This window comes from Trichechus manatus, unplaced genomic scaffold, assembly GCF_000243295.1.
Source record: "Trichechus manatus latirostris isolate Lorelei unplaced genomic scaffold, TriManLat1.0 scaffold00007, whole genome shotgun sequence".
NCBI lineage: Eukaryota > Metazoa > Chordata > Mammalia > Sirenia > Trichechidae > Trichechus > Trichechus manatus.
In genome coordinates, this window is record NW_004443943.1 from 29,904,187 (window position 1) to 29,925,636 (window position 21,450).

The following is a 21,450-nucleotide window of genomic DNA, read 5'->3' on the forward strand; positions in this document are numbered from 1 at the left end:
TTCCTGCCTCCAAATCGTCTGTCCTGCGGGGTAGAACGCAACAGAGTAACGGAAGTAGCTAGTTGAGCCCGCCCACGCTTCCGGAAGAGCATCGTTGGGCGGTGAGTTTACTGGTCTCCTCGTGTGTGACTACGGCGGCGCGGGCTCCGAAATAGAGAGGTGCCTGCCTTGCAGGGCTGGTGAGTGAGAGCCGAGGCGGGAGGAAGGGAACCATGTGGCTTCCAGGGCTGCCCCGGGGCCAGGTCCCCCAGATGGTGCTATGCGAGTGGTTCGGCCTCCCGAGCCCCACTCCCGAAGCCGACTCTGTACCTTGGAAGCAGCCCAAGTCCCTTCTCTGCCGCTGACTCGCCTTAAATACTTCTTGAAGCCTCAGTTTCCTCTTGTCTGAAACTGGGATTCAAATTCCCAGCAAATTAGACCCACCTACATTTTACTCCAAATCCTAGGCTCCTCGGTCATCATCTCCTCTATAGTCCCACGCCCTATAGATTCTTATTTCTAAGTGTCTCTCAGAACCAACCCTTCCTGTCTGATTCTCATGGTTTCTTCACTGCAATAGAATCCTAACAGGTACCTGTCTTCAGTCCTTTCTTCCTGTCCAATCTGTTTTGTTAGGTGCCGTCGAGTTGGTTCCAACTCTTAGCGACCCTATGTCCAATCTATAACCTCCTGTATATTTGATTAGTCTTGATTACTGTTCTGTGTCTTCCCCTACCTAAGGCTCTTATTTGCCAAAGTAAGTATTAACTACTCATATCTAATCCAAGATCTTCCACAAAACTGGTCTTTTAAAATTTAACTCCAGTTTTTATGTTTTATTCTGTCTTGTAGTCTAGCTGATCATTTCTTTAAAGAAAGGAAACAGCATGCCGGTGTTTACTGAATGGAATGGGCTTTTCCTGTTACTCTGCCCTTTCTCACATTCCTCCTGGTTTTCCCTCCCCACCTGTCAAAATTCTATTCATCTTTTAACATTCAGCTGGAAGCATCTTTTAGGAAGCTCGTCTCTATTTACTGAAGCCTCATATCACTTCCTACCTCCTTGTTGACACTTACAATCTGACTTGTATTTTAAATTATTTGCATACTTGTTTTATCTTTTTAAAAGTATCCAACTTCCTTGAAGATAAAGAGTTACATATTTATTTGTGTGTTTCTGACCTAACTGCCTTAGACATAGTAGCTGCTCAATGAATATTACATTGAATCTGTAACTTCTTTTTCTGGAGGAAGTTCTGTGGACTTGTGGTTTTAAAGCTGGTACCTTTGGAAGGATGAATAATGGATTATTTGGGGCCTGATGTCTAAGTCTTCTCTGTCCTATTCCTGAATGCTTTCGAGCACATTGGAGCTAGAAGGCTCTGTCTCTTGCCAATCATTATAACCTTTAGGAAATCTGCCAGTAAGGCTACATCTCATTGTTTCTCTTTGCACTGTTTTTAGGAGACCCAAACATGGCCTTGGAAGAAAGTTTCCCCCGAGGGGGTACAAGAAAGGCCCACAAATCAGAGATAGCTTTCCAGCAGTCAGTTGAACAAGACAACTTATTTGATGTAAGTGGTGTGCTTATTTGGTGAGAGGCACTGAAGCTTTCTAGTGTCCTTATGAAGAATGAGCCTTGCTTGAGATGTGTTATTTTCCAGATTTATATTTTTTAAAGTCCACTTCTCCAAGTTAAACTTGTTAGACCGGCCATACTACCATGAGTCTATTTCTTTTGAAGCATGGCATTTAATGAAGTGGTATTGTTCCTTGTTCTTAGGAACTCCCTACTTTGTTGATTAAAGATGGAGAGAAAGTGGTTTGGTCATTGCATTTTTGAATGTGGCCGTTGTCATGTATAACAGTCATAGTCATAATTTGCATTAGCATCCGTGGTCTTCAGCTAGAATAGACTGCCCTCTAAATGCCAGAGGGATGAAACTAACATTCGAATGTATGGCCTTTTGCATGTGTTATGTAATCTTTCCAACTATATTATGAAGTAGAGATCGCCATTCCATGATGAGGACCTGAGGCTCAGAGAGGTTATATAGTTTAGTTGAAACCACACAGCTTTTTATGGTGGCGTCAGAGTTTAACTCAGGCCTCTGTGACTCTAACTTCCATTTTCATGCACTGTTCCGCATTACTTCTCATGCTGGGAAACCCCAGGGTCCCTCCCTGTGAAGGGATGAAATGAAGAATGCTGGAGAAAAGGGGCTTTCAAGAACACAAAGGAGGCTCAGGCCTTGGGTAAAGGGAGCATTGTGGGTAGAATGGGAGGGTCTGGATTGAAGCAGAAATTAAGGAGCATTTAGGAGTAGGGTGAGGTGGAGTGGAGGAGTATGCAGAGCAAGGTGATGGATGACCTGAAATCAGAGGGAAAGGCCAGGATTGCTTCTTTCCATTCTTTTGGATCTTTGTGGGGCTCCCCCTCCCTTTTTAGATTTCTACTGAAGAAGAATCCACCAAACGGAAAAAGAGCCAAAAAGGGCCAGCCAAGACGAAAAAGTTGAAAATCGAAAAGAGAGAAAACATCAAGCCTGTGAAAGAGAAGTTTGAAATCCTTAGTGTTGAGGTTTGTTGAAATTTGGTTGTTCTTTAAACAGACTACCTTAGATGCTTAAGTTTGTGTATGTTCTTCCCGCCTTCATCCTCTCCTTTCCTTCCTTTTATTTTTGTCTGTGGAGGCTCTTGCAACTGGTGCTGAGAATTGAGCATTATTTTCTTCCATTATTAACCACCACCTGGGGTCATACTTTTTCTTAGCTGGCTTGGCTTATAGAGTCCCTCGTTAGGCTTTGTGTCCTCATGGAACTTGTGGCTTGATAATGTCAATATTTTAGTTGATTCATAGAAGGTTAGGGCTGGCAATAACTATAGTGTATAGTGTATGTTAATATATAGTGTATAATAATTACTAATTCAACACTTTCATAGATGTGGAAATTGTCTCAGGGAAGTGAAGTGGTCTTATTATGTTTCTTAATATTTTATATTATAATCTTGATGTATATTAGTTGTTAAAAAAAAAAAATCAAATTATTCTGACAGGAAAGAAGCTAGGATTGTACCAGAGTCAGATTCAGCCTGCAGAAATATTCTGTTTGTTCTGTATGATACCTGACAAAAAATAGTTTAACTTTATGCCAACGTTAGAAAACTAAGAGATTTCACAGAAAAGTGTGATTTCTGGTTTCTCATGGAAATTTGAAAGTGCTGACAGCACAAAGCCTGTGTTCCCTCCTGTTTGTGGTCACATGGAGCTGAGTAGTGGCTGTATCCTTTAGACCCGGTGCACACACTCCAGACTGCATTGTCTCCACTGCTTCCCATGTTGTGTTGCCTGTCAGGTGCCTGCCATTTGAGTTTGGGTTGCTTGGAATAAAGTAAAAAGTACAAGTACCTTCTAGTACCCCCGTGCTGTTGTAACATTGTTGTATAATCTAGATTTTTTTACAGTGCTCAATCAGATGTTTCGTATGTGCGCTGACATATATAAAACCCATTGCCGTCGAGTCAATTCCAGCTCCTAGTGACCCTATAGGACAGAGTAGAACTGCCCCATAGGGTTTCTAAGGCTGTAATTTTTAGACTGCCACATCTTTCTCCCGCGGATCGAACCACCAGCTTTTCAGTTAGTAGCCAAACGCTTAGCTACTGTGCCACCAGAGCTCCCTGCTGACATATGTACATGAATATATTTCTTTTATGAAATTCCTGTAGATTTCATGTCAGAGTTAGTACTAGAAGTCAGAACCCCTTACCTCCCAATCATTGTTCTCTTCCTTATTGTACACATTTCCCCTTGTCTCTTCTAGACTCTCTGTGAGGGGATGCGGATTTTGGGTTGTGTAAAAGAGGTAAATGACCTGGAACTGGTGATTAGTCTCCCTAATGGCCTCAAGGGGTTTGTGCAAGCAACTGAAATCTGTGATGCCTACACCAAAAAGCTGAATGAACAGGTGGCACAAGAAGAACCTCTGAAGGTATGGAAAACCTGGGTGAGATCTGTGACTGGAAATAAGTGGTACACAAATAGCTGTAAAATCACAACTTTGCGAAGTGCTAAAAAGGAAAGGTATGAGGTGCTATGAGAGATTATTCTAATAAAGGGATATTAAGGAGTCCTAAAGGAGCCCTGATGGCACAGTGGTTAAGCACCCACCGGCCGCTTTGCAGGAGAAAGATGTGGCAGTCTGCTTCTGTACAGATTTACAACCTTAGAAACCCAATGGGGCAGTTTACTCTATCCTGTAGGGTCACTATGAGTTGGAATCGACTTGACAGCAGTGGGTTTGGTTTGAGTTTAAGGAGCCCTACTGATGCAGTGTCTCAGCACTCGGCTACTAACCGAAAAGATGGTGGTTTCAACCCACCCAGCTGCTCTGTGGGGAAAGATCTGGTAATCTGCTCCTATAAAGATTATAGCCTAGAAAACCCTATGGGGCAGTTCTGCTCTGTCACATGGGGTTGGTGTGGGTTGAGAATTGACTTGATGGCACCCAACAACTTAGTCCAGGGAGCCAGGAAGACTGCCATGAAGAAGTGATGCTTGAGCTGAGATCTGAAGAATGAGTGTTTACTAGATAAAGAAGGAAGGGAGTTCAGGCAGACGGAGCTGGGTATGTAGCAGAGAGAAGGCTAGTACGGCTAGAGCAGAGAGAGCAAGGAAGAGTGGTGTGGGATGGGGTTGAGAGCTAGGTAGTGTCCAGACCATGCATAGCTTTGTAGACCATGTTAAGGATTGGTTTTTGATTCTATAGTCAATAGGAAGCCCTTGGAATCTTCTAATTGGGGTGGGTGACACATAGACAATGTAGCAGATAGATTGGAAAGGCTGTAGTAGTTGCCTAGAGACCAGTTAGGAGGCTGTAGTCCATGCTCTGAGGATGGAGTGTGATTCAGGAGATACCAAGGACTGAAGAAGTAAAGTCAATGCTTGGTGTTAGATTGGATGTGGGCAGTGAAACAGAGAGAATTGTCTGGGATGAGTCCTAGGTTTTTGGTGTGCATGTCTTGACAGTAAGTGATTCGTCCTGAGATCGGGAGAGATGATTATGATGTTTGATGTTTTGATATGTTGAGTTGGAGATACAGGGGAGATATGATTCTGGAACTCAGAAATCTGGGCTGGAAACATAAATGTGTGAGACTTCTTTATTAAGTGGTAGTTGAACCTGTGAAGGGAGAAGTTGCTTACAGGTAGTGAATAGAGTAAGAAGAAACTAAAGGGCTGAACCTGTAACAAATATATTGATTTTAATTAGTGACTAAGCAGAACCAAACCCCTTGCTGTCGAGTTGATTCCAATTCATAGCGACCCTATAGGACAGGGTAGAACTGCTTCACAGAGTTTCCAAGGAGTGACTGGAGGATTCGAACTGCTGACCTTTGGGTTTGCAGCCTGAGCTCTTAACCACTGCACCAACAGGGCTCCTAATTGCTGAATAGTTGGAGTGTTTCTGTCAAAGGATACAGAAGGGGCCAAAGATATAGAGAAAACCAAACCAAACCCGTTGCCGTTGAGTTGATTCCGACTCATAACGACCCTCTAGAAGAACACTGTACATGAGGGGCCTTGGAAGCCAGAGGAGGAAATGTTTAAAGAAGGAAGAAGTGGTCAACAGTGTCAACAGATGCTTTTCAAAAGTTAAGTGAGAGAAGGACTGCAAAATGGACCATTGGATTTAGTGACATGAAGAGTATTGGTGGTTTTATTTGGAGATAGTGAGAAAGGTGGAAACCAGACTGGACGGAGCTGAATAGCAAGTGGAAGAAGAAATGGAGACTGTAAATGTAGACAATACTTGACAAGTCATTTTATATCTGCCCGTTATGTGGTGATATTTGGAGGCATTCTGCTGAAATTCAAGACTGTGACTTGGCCACAGACCAGTCTTTCTTCTGTGGGAGAGCAGTGACTGAATTTCTCCTTCTCTGTTAACCTTTTGGATTCAGAGGTTGAGAGACCACTGAGCCAAGGCAGGGCATTGGGTTCTTGGTTCAAGGGAAGGGTACATATCAGGTCTTTCTCATTTGTATTATGCAGGACCTGGTCTGCTTGCCTGAGATTTTCTCACCTGGGATGCTGGTGAGATGTGTGGTGAACAGTCTGGGCATCACAGAGAAGGGCAAAAAGAGTGTCAAGCTGTCTCTGAACCCCAGGAATGTCAACGGGGTGCTGAGTGCTGAGGCCCTGAAGCCTGGCATGGTGAGTATCTGGGGGTAGGGAATAGGAGCAGGCAACATGCCTTCTCCCTGCCCTGCCTGCTGGCAAGTGTGATCTCAGTACACTTTTTATTTTCAGCCTGACTGTCACACACAGGGCTGGGCCTTTTCCTGGAGGGAAGGTCTTCAGGGTACTTAATGGAAATTGAAGATTTGAATCTAAACCTAATCACATCACCTTGGAGAGAAGAAGAAAGTCCGAAGATTTACTAGGGGCAAAGAAAAATGCTTCCAGGGAGCTTTAGCAGGGGATTTGGATGGTGGTGAAAAGGAATTCCTCTTTAGTGCCTTACTTGTCAACACTTTTTCATAGATTTAAGTCTTTTTTCAAAGCCCATCTGGTATTTGTATAGAGTGGTCGAGAACTGCTCCCCTGAGAGCACAAGACCAGGTAGAGAGGGCAATTTGTCTATCAGCTATTTTAATGGATATCCTACTACTTCATGTGTAGTCCTATGGAGTTTCAGGAGAAATTAGTCCTAGCTCAGAACCTTCAAGTCCAACAGATACAAAACAATAAACTGCAGTCACGTAAGTACTGTTGTAATTAAGAGGAAGGAGATCAGTACACTCTTGTAATGTTTAGCTAGAAACAGTGGGATTTGAGATGAACCCTAAAAGTTGGGTAGGATTTAGTTCAGCAGAGAGGGGAATAAAAGTAAGCCAATTTTCAGGAAATTAAGAAGCATTGAGAGCCTGCTCTATGGGAGGTGCTAGTTTAGGCACTTATGTGATTAAATTCTCATAGCAGCTCTGTGAGGCCCTTATGCATTTGAGAAAAGGGACTCAGTAAGTTTTAGGTGACTTACCAAAGACCATATAGCTAGCATCACAGCCAGATTGGAATGCCACACTGCTTTCCCTGAAATGTAAAGGAGGTTGGCCAGATTTTCCTGATGTCTTGGAGGTGCTTAGAGAGGACATGATGAGAGCTAGAAGGGTAATTCTGGATTCTTTAGGTAGGTAGTGCTGGGTCTGGAGGTGACCTTGCAGAGCCATCTGGTTCATCCCTTTCTGTAAAGCATAAAAGTCTTTTCTATCTTTCAAAAATCCTCCAAGGGAGAGGGCCCTCTCTGTCGTTATTCAACTGTGTATAACATTCCCCTAGTCTAGAAACCTTCAAGCCCTGAGAGAATTAAAGTTGATGTGGGTAAGGGGGAGCCCTGGTGGTGCAGTGGTTAAGAGCTCAGCTGCTAACCAGAAGATCAGCAGTTCAAATCCACCAGTGGCTCATTGGAAACTCTGTGGGGCAGTTCTCCTCTGGCCTATAGGGTTGCTATGAGTTGGAATCGACTCGACAGCAGCAGGTTTGGTTTTATGGGTGAGTGAGGGAGAGTGTGTTGAGATTAACAGTGGCAGCATTCACATTAGGAAGTAAATGTTTGGTTGTGTGTCTCATTACTTTTCATTTTTGAACTTTTGAGAATGCTTTCTCCTCCCCCAGCTGCTCACAGGCACTGTGTCCAGCCTGGAAGACCATGGCTACCTAGTAGACATTGGCGTAAGTGGGAACAGAGCTTTTTTGCCACTGCAGAAAGCCCAGGAGGACACCCAACAGAAGAACAAAGGTGAGGGGGAGAAGAGGGGCCAGTACATGGTAGTGAGGTGGTACATGTAGGGATATTTAAATGCCACTTTGTTGAGTAAAATGAATGGTGACCCTGAAGGCTGTTTGGCTTTGGTAAAATCAGCAGTTAATTCTAGCTGTTAGACGAAGATGTTTGAAGGGCAGGGGGTGGCAGGCTTTCACTAAGATCTGATGGACCAGTTTCAGTTTTTCTCACCCAGAAGATTCTCCTGAAATTTGGGCCCCCAGGACATCTGAGCCAGCACTCTCCTGGCTTGTTGGGATTTTCATAATTTTGTGGGGTGGTTGATTCCAGATCAGTTAGGGTAACTTCACTCTTTTCTTGTAATTGGTCCTTTAGATATTGGGAATATAAGGAGTATTAGATGACAACTAGGCAACTAAGCCATGGATCTCTTCAGTTATTGCTTGGGCTGAAGTTAAAGGTCCTTCTCATAGAGGTATTTTTCCTTTTGGGAACTGGGTTTGGGCTTCCAGGTGCTAAACTGAAGGTGGGTCAGTACCTGAACTGCGTCATTGAAGAGGTGAAAGGCAATGGAAGAGTTGTTAGTCTGTCTATTGGTCATTCAGAGGTTTCTACTGCCATTGCTACTGAGGAGCAAAACTGGACCCTTAATAACTTGCTACCAGGGCTGGTGGTCAAAGCCCAAGTGCAGAAGGTAAGCTGTTCATTGCTGCTGCTATTTTCTAAAATACAATTTTTGTTAAAGTAGGATGGATGTATACATACTCTAAAACTGCTCTGTCCTGTAGGGTAGCCCCTAGTCACTTGTGGCTCCTGAGCACTTGAAATATAGCTGTGCCACTTGTTGTGGTAGTAATATTTTGGATATATTGGTGTCTTAGTTATCTAATACTGCTATAACAGAAATACCACAAGTGGATGGCTTTAACAAAGAGAAATTTATTCTCTCTACAGTTTAGGAAGCTGGAAGTCCGAATTCAGGACACCAGCTCCTGGGGAAGATTTTCTCTCTCTCTGTCAGTTCTGGGGGAAGGCCCTTGTCATCAGTTTTCCCCTGGTCTAGGAGCTTCTCAGCACAGGGACCCTAGGTCCAAAGGACGTGATCACCTCCTGGTTCTTCATTCTTGGTGGTAGGAGGTCTCTCTCCTCTCTGCTCGCTTCTCTTATATCTCAAAAGAGATTGACTAGGGTACCACCAATCCTGTAGATTGTGTCCTGCCTCATTAACATAACTATCTCTAATCCTGCCTTATTAACTTCATCTCACTGCCGTTGAGTTGATTGCGACTCACAGCAACCCTATAGTAGAGGGTAGGATTTACAACATGTAGGGTAATTACATCAGATCACAAAGTGGAGGACAGCCACAATACTGGGAATCATAGCCTAGCCAATTTGACACACATTTTTGGGGGACATAATTCAGTCCATAACAATTGGGTTAAATGAAGTACGTTATTAAAATAAATGTCATCGTTTTCTTTGTAGTTTTAAAAAATGTGGCTACTAGAAAACTTAAACTTACACGTATGTCTTGTATTATATTTCTGTTGCACAGTGGGGATCTCAAAGGTCAAATGGTGTTACAAGGCTTATAATGAGCCGTCTCACATCTCCTAACCCTTATCTTTAACTCTTTTAGCTGACTTTTTAAAGTTGACCTTTATATTGTGAAGTAGTATGCTTTTGCTGGTATCTCTTGATTTATCAATTTTAGGTATTGAGTTTTAACTTCTTATCAAGGTAGATGAAACTTGGCTCTTTTAATTTCCCCTCCCCTCCCTTATCCTTCCAACGTAGGTATAATTTTCCTTAAGTTCATATGCCGTGTTTAAATTATTATGACTGCAAATACTGCTAAGCTAGGTAATATGACTTTTTTTCCTTTTTTTTTTTGCTGTGACAAAATATACATAACATAAAATTTATCATTTTAACTGTTTTTAAGTATAGAATTTGGTGGTATTAAGTATGTTTATAATAGTGTGTAACCATCATCACCATTATCTATTTCTAGAATTTTTTCATCATCCCAGACAGAAACTCTATTATAACTGTTTCTTGAACAGCTTGTTTTTCTTTTTTGGAGTTGATAATGAGCTTTGTTTTTGTCATTTGTTAAATTCTTTTCCTATCTATCACAAACAGTTTAGGTTCAGTGAGCCACTCTTATCAGTCCTGGAAATGGTGGGAACCCTCATGAAATCTAAGTTCCCAGACTCCAGCCAAACCTTGCAAGCAGGCCCTTCTAAGGATTGCAGTCTCAGGCCTGCTGTGTTAACTCTTTTGTGCACACCTAGCAAACCTGAAAATATCTTTATTCTTCTCTTACTTGTGGTTGGTAGTTAAGTTAGGTACAGAATTCTAGGTCAAAATTAACTCATTCAGATTTTGAAATCATTGCTTCATTATTTTCTGACCTCTGTTGCTGTTGAAAAATCTGATGTTATTTTGATTTCTTTTCCTTTGCATATTTTTTTTTCCTTAGGAAGAGTTTAAGGATTTTGTCTCTTCTATTTTGAAATTTCATGATATGCCTAAGAGTGGAATTCCTGGGTCATATGGAAACCTGGGAGTAGAATTGCTGGGTTATATTGTAACTCTATGTTTAACTTTTGGAGGAACTGCCAAACTGTTTTCCAAAGGGGCTGCACCGTTTTACCTTCCCACCAGCAATGTACGAGGGTACCAGTTTCTCCATGTTCTCACCAGCACTTGTTATTATCCATCCTTACAGCCATCCTAGTGGGTATGATTATTAATGGCTGTCTGCAGCTATTTCTTGTCATTTTGAATCGTGCTGCTGCAGCAAATGAAGGTCCCAAAAGCTTGACTCCATCCACATCATTAAGGTTGACTCTACATTGAGGAGACAGCTCTTCCCCAGTAGTATTTTGAGTGCCTTCCAACTTGAGGGTCTCATTTTCCAGCACTATACTAGACAGTGTTCTGCTGCTATTCATAAGGTTTTCACTGACCAGTTTTTTCAGAAATAGACTGCCAGGTCCTTCTTCCTACTGTGGCTTAGTCTGGAAGCTCCACTAAAACCTGTCCACCATGAGTGACACAGCTGGCATTTGAAATATAGGTGGCACAGCTTCCAACATCACAGGAACACACAACCTGCCACAGTACAACAAAGTGACAGATGTGTGGGGAAAAAATAGAACTGCATCATGAAGAAAGCAAAAGGTCATTACAAAGACAGGAAAGAAAGAAAAGACCAAAATGGGTGTTAGAAGATAGTCTTGAACATCGAGTAGCTAAAGCAAACAGAAGAAATGATGAAGTAAAAGAGCTGAACAGGAGATTTCAAAGGGCGGCTGGAGAAGGCAAAGAAAAGTATTATAATGAAATATGCAAAGACCCAGAGTTAGAAAACCAAAAGGGAAGAAAATGCTTGACATTTCTCAAGCTGAGAGAACTGAAGAAAAAATTGAAGCCTTGAGTCGCAATATTGAAGGATTCTGTGGGGAAAATACTGAATGACACAGGAAGCATCAAAAGAAGATGGAAGGAATACACAAAGTTACTATACCAAAAAGAATTGCTTGATGTTTAGCCATTTCAGGAGGTAGTATATGATCAAGAACCAATGGTACCGAAAGAAGAAGTCCAAGCTGCGCTGAAGGGAATGGCGAAAAACAAGGCTCCAGGAATTGACGGAGTATCAGTTGAGATGTTTCAACAAACGGATGCTGCACGGAGGTGCTCGCTCATGTATATTGAGAAATTTGGAAGATGGCTTCCTGGCCAACTGACTGGAAGAGATCCATATCTGTGCCCATTCCAAACAAAGATGATCCAACTGAATGCGGAAATTATTGAATAATATCATTAATATCACCCACAAGTAAAATTTTGCTGAAGATTATTTAAAAGCGGTTGCAGCATTACATTGACAGGGAAGTGCCAGAAGTTCAAGCTGGATTCAGAAGAGGATGTAGAACCAGGGATGTCATTGCTGATGGCAGATCGATCTTGGCTAAAAGCAGAGAATACCAGAAAGATGTTTACCTGTGTTTTATTGACTATGCAGAGGCATGCGACTGTGTGGATAATAAGAAGTTACGGATAACTTTGCAAAGAATGGGAATTCCAGAACACTTAACTGTGCTCATGAGAAACCTGTACATAGACCGAAAAGCAGTTGTTCGAACAGAGCAAGGGGATGCTGTGTGGTTTGAAAGCAAGAAAAGTGTACGTCTGGTTTGTATCCTTTTACCATACTTATTCAATCTGTATGCTGAATAAATAATCCGAGAAGCTTGACTCTATGAAGAACGCAGCATCAGGATTGGAGGAAGACTCATTAACAACCTGTGATATGCAGATGACACAACCTTGCTTGAAGCACTTACTGATGAAGACTGAAGACCACAACCTTCAGTATGGATTGCACCTCAACATAAAACAAAAACCCTGACAACTGGACCAATATGCAACATCATGATAAATGGAGAAAATATTGAAGTTGTCAAGGATTTCACTTTACTTGGATCCACAGTCAACACCCATGGAAGCAGCAGTCAAGAAATCAAATGACATATTGCATTGGGCAAATATGCTGCAAAAGGCCTCTTTATAATGCTAAAAAGCAAAGATGTCACTGTTAGGATTAAGGTGCGCCTGACCTAAGCCATGGTATTTTCAGTCGTCTCATATGCATGTGAAAGCTGGACAATGAATAAGGAAGACCAAAGAAGAATGGACACCTTTGAATTTATAGTATTGGTGAGGAATTGAATATGCCATGGACTGCCAGAATGAACAAATCTCTCTTGGAAGAAGTACAGCCAGAATGCTCCTTAGAAGCAAGGATGGTGAGACTTCATCTCATGTACTTTGGACATGTTATCAGAAGGGACCAGTCCCTGGAGAAGAATGTCATAATTGATAAAGCAGAGGGTCAGTGAAAAAGAGGAAGACACTCACTGAGATGGATTGACACGGTGGCTGCAACAATGGGCTCAAGTATAACAATGGTTGTGAGGATGGTACAGGACGAGGCAGTGTTTTGTTCTGTTGTACGTAGAGTCGCTGTGAGTTGGAACTGACTCATGATGGCGCCTAACAACAGCAACAGTGGGTGTTAAATAGTATCTTGTTGTGGTTGTGGTTTGCTTTCCTTGATGACTAATGATGTTGAGTATTTTTTCATGTGTTTAATGACCATATGTATCTCTTTAGAAAAATGCCTATTAGAATCCTTTGCCCATTTTTTAATTGGGTCATTTGACTCTAATGTTGAATTTTAAGAGTTCTTTATATATTCTGAACGCTAGTCTCTTGTCAGATTTTTTTGTGGGGGGTGGTTGGGGGAAATTTTCTTTTTCTGGAACTTCTGTTTGTAGGATGTTGGACTTTTTGGATTGATTCTCTAATTTTCTTATCTTTTCCTCTCTTCTTTGTCTTGGGTGGTATATGTGTATTTTTTTGTGTTCTACTTTCTGGGAGAGTTTATTGTCTTTAATTCCAGTTCTCCATTGAATCTTTATGTTGACTCATATTAAGTGGGAGGGACTGAAAAGCTGATGTCTGTGGCTGGGTGAGGCTGGTTGACTGGTTTGACTTTACTGTAAGGTGATCAGGAGCTAGCAGAGTTTTTCTTTGAGCAACCTCTGAATGTCATTGATGTATGCCTTCCTTGGCACTGTTAGATTTATCCAGAAAGACTCTACTATTCTCTTCCCAGGAGGCTGTAAGTCTGACTGCCTGAATTCTGGGGACTAGATGGGAGAAAGGGGCTGGATGTTTCCTTCTATAATATTTACAATTTTGCCTAATTCTCATTTTCAGACCAGTACTGCAGTCTTAGTGTGCTTTGAGTCTGATACAGTTTTCCCAGGAATAAATCTCTCTTTTCTTGTGGAGGTGGGAGAGGTGGTAGGGTGAGGGAGACGAGCCACAGTCTGACTACTTTGTGATCAGACTTTCATTTTCTCTGATTTCAGTCACCTAACTCATCCCCCTTTTGAGGTCCTTGTCACTTCTAATTCTTCAGCTTTTTGGGGCTTTGTAGGGTGAATTGGTTTGTTCGTGGTCATTATCTCCCTTTTGCAAGCATTTGGGTTTTACCTTCTTAGTCTAGGCAAATAACTAAGTTAGCAGCAATTTATCCAAGTTAGTGTCGGACTTGCAATTCCCTAAGGACACTTGTGCAAAGCGCCCTCCCTGCATTGAGAATCCCAGACAGTAGGAGGATTGATGGCCCCTCTTACGCCGGAAGGGAGGTGAGCTTATTGAACAGAGAACTAGCCAGTTAACAGTGACGTTATCCTGCCCCTTAATTTTACCAGAAGAAAGATTGATAAGGTTAGCCGGAGGAGAAGAGACAGTTACCAGGATAATGTGGCGTTGAGTCTTTGGCCTTCGCAAGTGTGGTGTGAACAGCGTCTCTCACATTCCTGGTTCCTTCAGGGAGATGTTTTGATAACCTCCTGTTCTGTTTATTTTTAGGTGACTCCACTTGGCCTTACGGTAAACTTCCTCTCATTCTTTACTGGCCTGGTTGACTTTATGCACCTGGAGCCCAAGAAAACTGGAACGTATTTCTCAAACCAAGCAGTAAGAAGTGTTGCGCCTATCTCTGTCTTGATTGCAGTTGGGTTCAATCAGCTGCCCAGTATCCCAGCTAGCTACAGGGCACATCCTAGGGCTGAATGTGTACGGGTATACAGAGAGGAGGTGGGGGAATGAAAAATGTCTTGGAAGGAGCACAAAAAACTACCAGTAGTTACCTTTGGGGACTGAAGATTAGAGAAGAAACAGGTGAAAGAAAAGGCAACGTTGAGTTTTTCCTGCATATTCTTCTTTATAGTTTGTTTTTTTGTAGTGAATCTCTTATAGTTTAAAATGTTCTGGAAGAGTATTTAACATAGGGAGAATAAGGTATATTGTTAAATAGGCAGATGGCTTTAAAAAGTGCTATAGACCCAATTTTGGGGGAAAAAAGGTGAAAAGGAGTACACATGGTTAAAATACTGGAAAATTATGCAACTAAATGTTAATAGTGATTAACCGTAGGTGATTTCCTGGTCTTATCTACGTATTTAAATTTTCTACAGTGATCATGGATATTTAGGAAGAAAATGCCAGTATATGTCATTCAGAAAAAAATGCTTTAACCATGAAATGATTTCTTTTTGTTTTCCCACCACCCAGTGATAACACTGTTGACATTTTGATGAACCTCTTGCTAGCCATGTTTTTTCCTCGCAGCACTAGTGTTTGTGTACGTAGTTGAGACATTTTGATGCTTTAACCTTGTGATCGGATCAGGCTTTTCCTGGAGTGTTTCAGATGACTTCTGATGAGTGACTGTGCCCATTATTTAAGTGTTGACACAGTGAGACACAGTCCCTCTGAGACATTTTGTTTGGATTTTCCCCATGCTGCTTGATTACACAAGCCGATTTTTGTGCTTATGTATGTAATCTGGTTAGCACATGGAGAGTCTGCTCCAGGGTGTCTTATCTCTCCTGTGTGCTTCCTCCTGCTCATTATGTTCTTTCCCTTGTCTAGGTAAGGGCTTGCATCCTCTTCATCCATCCTCGGACCAGAGCTGTGCGACTGAGCCTGCGCCCTGTCTTCCTACAACCCGGGCGCCCACTCACCCGGCTCTCCTGCCAGCACCTTGGAGCTGTGCTGGATGACGTTCCTGTCCATGGCTTTTTCAGCAAGGCTGGGGCCACCTTCAAGCTGAAGGATGGGGCTCTGGCCTATGCCCGGGTGAGGAGGCTACTTTGTTGGTCAGGATCTTCTCATTAGAAGGACTTTTGGGGCACCTGGGTCCTCGACTGCTTCCTTCAACACTTGTATTAGTTTCCTACTTTTGGATGTACCCAGTTGTGACAAACTGTTCATAGGGATTAGATCAATTTTTATTTGTTATATTAGAATGCCTTTGAATTAACTGGGAGCGCTGGTGGTGCAGTGATTAAGAGCTACAGCTGCTAACCAAAAGGTCATCAGTTCGAATCCACCAGCCACTCCTTGGAAACCCTGTGGGGCAGTTCTACTCTGTCATATAGGGTCACTGTGAGTCTGAGTTGACTCGATGGCAACGGGTTTGGTTTTTTTTTTGGTTTGAATCAACTTGCCATGTTTGATACGTGGTTGATGGTAGGTATAAGAATAAATTAGGGTCTAGATCAGGGCTTGGGAAAGCTTTTCTCGAAGGACCAGACAGTATATATTTTAAGCTTATGGGCCATATGATCTTGTAACTTCCTCAACTCCATTGTTGTAGCATGAAGCCAGTCATAGACAATATGTAAATGAATGGGCTTGGCTGTGGTCCAATAAAACAAAAGTAGGTGCCAGACCTTGGGCTGTAGTTTACCAACTCCTGGTCCACAGTATTCTCTAACCTTACAGAGATTCTGTGACGGTGAGGGGTGATATATATATATACTAGAGAAGTTATTTTAGCAGGCATTTTTATGGTAGGTGGTAAACATTGAGTCACCTCAGTTTGCTTTATTAATACTCAGCCCTGTTGTCTCTGGCCTGTCCTTAATCACTTGGTACTTTTGTAGTTCAGCCATCTCTCCAATTCTAAGGACGTCTTGAAACCTGAGATCTTTAAGCCTGGGAACACTCACAAGTGTAGAATTATTGACTACAGCCCAATGGATGAACTGGCCTTGCTCTCTCTGCGGACGTGAGTCTTTCATTAACATGTGCTGGGGGGGCGGGGTGCAGTGTACTCCTGCATGTAGGCCCATTCACAGTCTCTCCTGGCCTTGCTCTCTCTCTCTGTGGACTAAGTCTGTCATTAACACATGCTGTGGAGGTGGGGGGGTGGGTGCGGTGGTGTGCTTCTGCATGTAGGCACATCCACAGTCTCTCCTGGCCTTGCTCTCTCTCTCTGTGGACTAAGTCTGTCATTAACACATGCTGTGGAGGTGGGGGGGTGGGTGCGGTGGTGTGCTTCTGCATGTAGGCACATTCACAGTCTTTCCTGGCCTTGCTCTCTCTGTGGATGTAAGTCTCTCGTTAACACATGCTGGGAGTGCTGGTGCAGTGTACTCTGCATGTAGGCCCATTCACAGTCTCTCCTGGCCTTGCTCTCTCTCTCTGCAGACTAAGTGTCATTAACATGTGCTGGGGTGGGGTGGTGCGGTGTAGTCTGCATGTAGGCCCATTCACAGTCTCTCCTGGCCTTGTTCTCTCTCTCTGTGGACTAAGTCTGTCATTAACACCTGCTGGGTTGTGGGGTGGTGTGGTATACTCCTGCATGTAGGCCCATTCACATTCTCTTCTGGCCTTGCTCCATGAGGGTTTCCTTTCTTGCCAGCCTGGTTTTGGTAGCCCTGAATTTTAGGCAGCCTCTGCCATAATTTATTTTTGTATTTTCCTTTTGCTCTAGATCCATCATTGAAGCTCAGTACTTTAGCTATCATGATGTCAAACCAGGGGCAGTGGTAAAGGTAAGACCACATGGATATACTTAGGTACTTCCCGCCTTCAGACATTCTTCAGTTCACAGGTTAACTGTAAGCTCATCAGCCCTCATGTTAACACGTTTATAAAGGCATATTCCTTGCCTTTTTGCCTGCTAGCTGGAATTCCTTTTTCTTCCCTTGACTAACTTGTAATTAATTTTAAGGGAAGATTTTATTGGCACCACCCAGCTACATAGAGGCAATAGATCATAAATCCTGGGATACGATGATGGTTATTAAACCAGGCTGAAAAGTCAGTTCTGTGTTAATTGTGGTATGTGAAGCATTAGTAAGAAACTAGTTTCAGTTGCCTCCCCTGTCCAACTGTTTAGCCCTGAGAGTATCTCCTTGATATATAGTGTTCATTCCTTAGCAGACATAGTCCCTTCCTTTAGGGAATGTTCTTGTAAGGCAGACAGAACATGCTCATACAAAAAGATATGAAGATTCCCATAAAATCTTACTGCATCCAGATCAGTGTGGGGTATGTGCTTTGCCCATACGAGATCTGGAATAACAGGCACAGTTAACCCAGGAGGGTGGGTTTTGAAAGAGGGGTAACATGCCTTGGTGCCAGAGATAGAGGAAAGACCATTCTTGAGGCATCATAGTATCTTTTCTTTGGACTCCCTAGGGCACAGTGCTGACTATAAAGCCGTATGGGATGCTGGTGAAGGTGGGCGAGCAAATCAAGGGCCTGGTACCTCCCATGCACCTGGCCGACGTCCTGATGAAGAATCCAGAAAAGAAGTACCGCATTGGGGATGAGGTCAAGTGCCGGGTGAGCTACCTGACCAATCAAGGTCTGGTCTTGGGGTTTTGACTAGATGGGAAGAGAGCAGTGCTTCTCAGCTGGGGCTTTTGCCTTAATGTCCGCAATGTGTGCAGTACTGTACCTGGCATTGGGAAGAGAAAACTGGGTCCTTCCTTTTAAGAATTATGTAATATAGTTGGGAGTTAAAATATCCATACAAGAAGGGAGAGCAAGCCAGTGTGTGACTTTTGCCACATGGCTTGGTGCAGAGTGTATGCTGTGAGATATGTCATATCTCAGAAAGGAGAGGTGAGGGTGAGCTTGGCAGCAAGAATCATGGAAGGTGATATCAGTAGCCAATGCCATGTGACATGTATTTTGTGCCATTTGCTCTCACATGACACGCATCATCTCAGTCTTTCAAACAACCCTCGAAAGTAGGTACTGTTAGCCTCATTTTGCAGCTAGTAAATGGCAGAGCCAATTTCAGTTCAGTTCTGTGTGACAAGAATGCCTTCTAGATTGCTGGCAGAGGTGGGACCTCAACTACAAAGGTTGGGTAGGATTTGGAAGGTTGAGAGGGAACAGGGGGTGTGTTCCAGGCCTAGAAAGAGCCTAAACAAAGCTACTAAAGTGGCGGTGATTTATAACAAAGTATTGGGCCCAAGAGAAGCTTCACAGAGTTACGAAGATTCAGTGTGGTAAAACAGGAGATGACCTTCTGAGGGATAGTTGGATGTCTTAGTTTATAGCTAACAAATAACAGTATTGAGGTGGTTAGTTGCTTCAGTCATTCGTTCTATTAGATTTGATGCAAGGTCATCTAGGGGAGAGCTAAGGCTGCGTAGAAGAAACCGCCAGCACAGGACTCTGGAGGTGTGTAGATAATGAGTGTTGCTGCAGGGCCAAGAGGGGGTCGTTTCCAGTAACTTCCTAGAGGAAGGACATTTGAAACAGAGATTAATACCCTGTAGATCGTCATCCAGCAGTAAGTGTGGAGGATCTACAACTGAGAGTAGTCTCGGGGAGAGTGACAGCAGATTCTAAGAGAATGACCTATGGCCTTTGGGTTCAGTGGGTTGCAGAGACCAGCTCAGTAGATCTCATAATAACGAGTAACTTGATGATGGCCAGTATCCTTCCCCTAGGTTTTGGTTTGTGATCCTGAAGCCAAGAAATTGATGATGACCCTGAAGAAAACCCTGGTTGAGTCCAAACTGCCTGCCGTTACCTGCTACGCCGACGCCAAGCCTGGTCTGCAGACACATGGCTTCATCCTGAGGGTCAAGGACTGTGGCTGCATTGTGAAGTTCTACAATGATGTTCAGGGACTGGTGCCCAAGCATGAGCTGAGTGCTGAGTATATCCCTGCCCCAGAGACAGTCTTTTACTCTGGCCAGGTAACCCTTCCGCTGGAAAAGCCCCCATCTTTGATGACTCCATGAATGCGTATTTGAAGGAGTAGGAGGAGGGCTGCTTGTTAAGGGAAGGAAGAAGAGAGCATGTGGGGCAGTGGGCCTGAGCCTTCTAAGTTGGGGGGATGGGGAACAGACCAGAGAGAGACCCTCAAGGGAGTTGATGGAAGCTGGCAATTTAATGGACTCAGGGCCATGACCTGGAAGAAATCTGTCTTTCTTTTACCTACGATAAACTGGGGGTCCCTCACATCAGAACTTGTTCTGAGGCAACTATCACCACAAGGGGGCGGTGTTGTAAAGCTAGTGAGCCTGGGCTTGTCTAGGAAAAATAATTTTTTAAAACTTGAGGTTGTACCAAAAAAATTATTCATGTTTTCCTCTTGTCCAAAAGGTTGATTTTTGAGGATTCTGTGTAGCTTTCAGTGTATTTCTTCTTTTCACTCCTTTCTATTCTCATTCAAGGTCTTGGTGGATCTGCCAGGGCTGCTGCAGCACTGGTGGAGGGCACCACACTCCAGGGCCTGAAGGGCCTGCTAGGTAGTTAGCCAAGCATGTGTGGGTTTCTCCCCAGGTGATGAAGGTTGTGGTGCTGAACTGTGAGCCAGCCAAAGAGAGGATGCTCTTATCCTTCAAGCTGTTGAGTGATCCGGAAGCAAAGAAAGAACATGAGGGAGGGAGTCAGAAGAAAAGAAGAGCTGTTCATGTTGGGCAGGTACTTACCTGGACATCTCCAGACAAGCTATTTCATACAGTGGCAGAGAACAGAGTACCACTGACACATGGATGCTGGAACCCACGGAGGGAAAGATAGAGGTAGCTAGATAAGATCCTGAGGCTGGAGGGGTTCTTGAGAGAGGACCTCATACATGTCCTTTCCTGTGTGCCAGAGCAAATGGAAGCTATCAGGAAAGGAAGGCTCTGTTACTTTGCAGCAGTGGACTGCTTCGCTCTTTATTGTCTGGTCCCTAGGGTCAGCTTGCAGGTCTGGAGGGACTGGGGAGAAGAGTGATACATATGAGCCCACAAATGGGCCTGGTGCCGATGTGCACGTGCACACTTGCTGGCTTGTGGGTGACAGCTGTAGAAAGCTGCTTCTCTGCTCTTGGCCTCTCAGTGATTGCTGTTTCTAGAGTTTGATGTTTCTGAACTCTGCCAGATCCAGACTAGGTTGCTTCCTGCTCAAGGCAAGTGGTGTTTTTTTGTTTTTCTCTTTTCCTGGGCAGTTGGTGGATGTAAAGGTTGTAGAAAAGACCAAAGATGGACTGGAGGTGGCTGTTCTGCCCTACAACATCCCTGCTGTCCTCCCCACGCCTCACCTGTCGGACCACGTCCCCAATGGCCCGCTGCTGTATCACTGGCTCCAGGCGGGGGACATCCTCCACAGGGTCCTGTGTCTGCAGAGTGAGGGCCGTGTTGTATCCTTTATTGGCATCTGTGGGGCAGCGGAAGGTGGTGGGGAGTCATGAGCCCTTGGGTGGGAAATTCTGGGTCAGGCTCTGCTCTTACTTGGAAACTCAGTGGAAAAAAAAATCAGTCATTTGACCACAGAAATACTTCTACAAAACCAAACCAGCGACCAAGTCTGTGCTTTCCTGTCTATTCCTTTGGTGGGAAATAAGAGCAGGATTGAGGAAGTGCTGCCAGCGGTTGCTGGTGGTCAGGGCCAAATGAGCCAGAAAAGCCACAGTAGAGTGGGAGCCCAGTAGGAGCTCCTACCCTGGGTGTTGGGGTGAGGTGGCATGGCATGCAAGGCCCTGTGGGATACTCTTGGGAGCACCTCTAGCCTTCTGGGTCTCCAGTGCTTGCCCCTTGACTTGAAACAATTAATGAGGTAGCCACTGCCCTGTTTCCCTTCCTTTCTCTACAGAAATTGTCCCTTTGGTCTTTGTGTGAGCACTTCGTCGCCTCTTTTCTCAACAAAATGTAACGTCTCCTTAGAGTGAAGATAGGCAGAGGAGGTGAAATGGGGTTGATCAATGTGAGGTGTGGGGACAGTGGAGGATTGTGTCATAGTCGATCCAGTTGTCAAACCACAGGATCGAGCCATTCCCTTTTTGGTCCCC

General features: G+C 43.7%; 1 protein-coding gene across 1 annotated transcript in view; it reads left to right on the forward strand.

Annotated features, from left to right (window-relative positions):
- The first annotated feature begins 72 nt into the window (after positions 1-72).
- The window catches only part of PDCD11 (programmed cell death 11), a 40,605-nt gene continuing 19,227 nt past the window's right edge, over positions 73-21,450 (forward strand). The window contains exons 1-15 of the mRNA XM_004370104.3: positions 73-179; positions 1,444-1,553; positions 2,429-2,560; positions 3,804-3,971; positions 6,035-6,196; positions 7,658-7,781; positions 8,279-8,460; positions 14,226-14,333; positions 15,291-15,497; positions 16,307-16,431; positions 17,140-17,200; positions 17,850-17,996; positions 19,118-19,369; positions 19,959-20,099; positions 20,611-20,802. Coding sequence (XP_004370161.1) covers positions 1,455-1,553; positions 2,429-2,560; positions 3,804-3,971; positions 6,035-6,196; positions 7,658-7,781; positions 8,279-8,460; positions 14,226-14,333; positions 15,291-15,497; positions 16,307-16,431; positions 17,140-17,200; positions 17,850-17,996; positions 19,118-19,369; positions 19,959-20,099; positions 20,611-20,802 — 2,100 coding nt within the window. The 5' untranslated portion in view covers positions 73-179; positions 1,444-1,454. The remainder of the gene's footprint in view (positions 180-1,443; positions 1,554-2,428; positions 2,561-3,803; positions 3,972-6,034; positions 6,197-7,657; positions 7,782-8,278; positions 8,461-14,225; positions 14,334-15,290; positions 15,498-16,306; positions 16,432-17,139; positions 17,201-17,849; positions 17,997-19,117; positions 19,370-19,958; positions 20,100-20,610; positions 20,803-21,450) is intronic.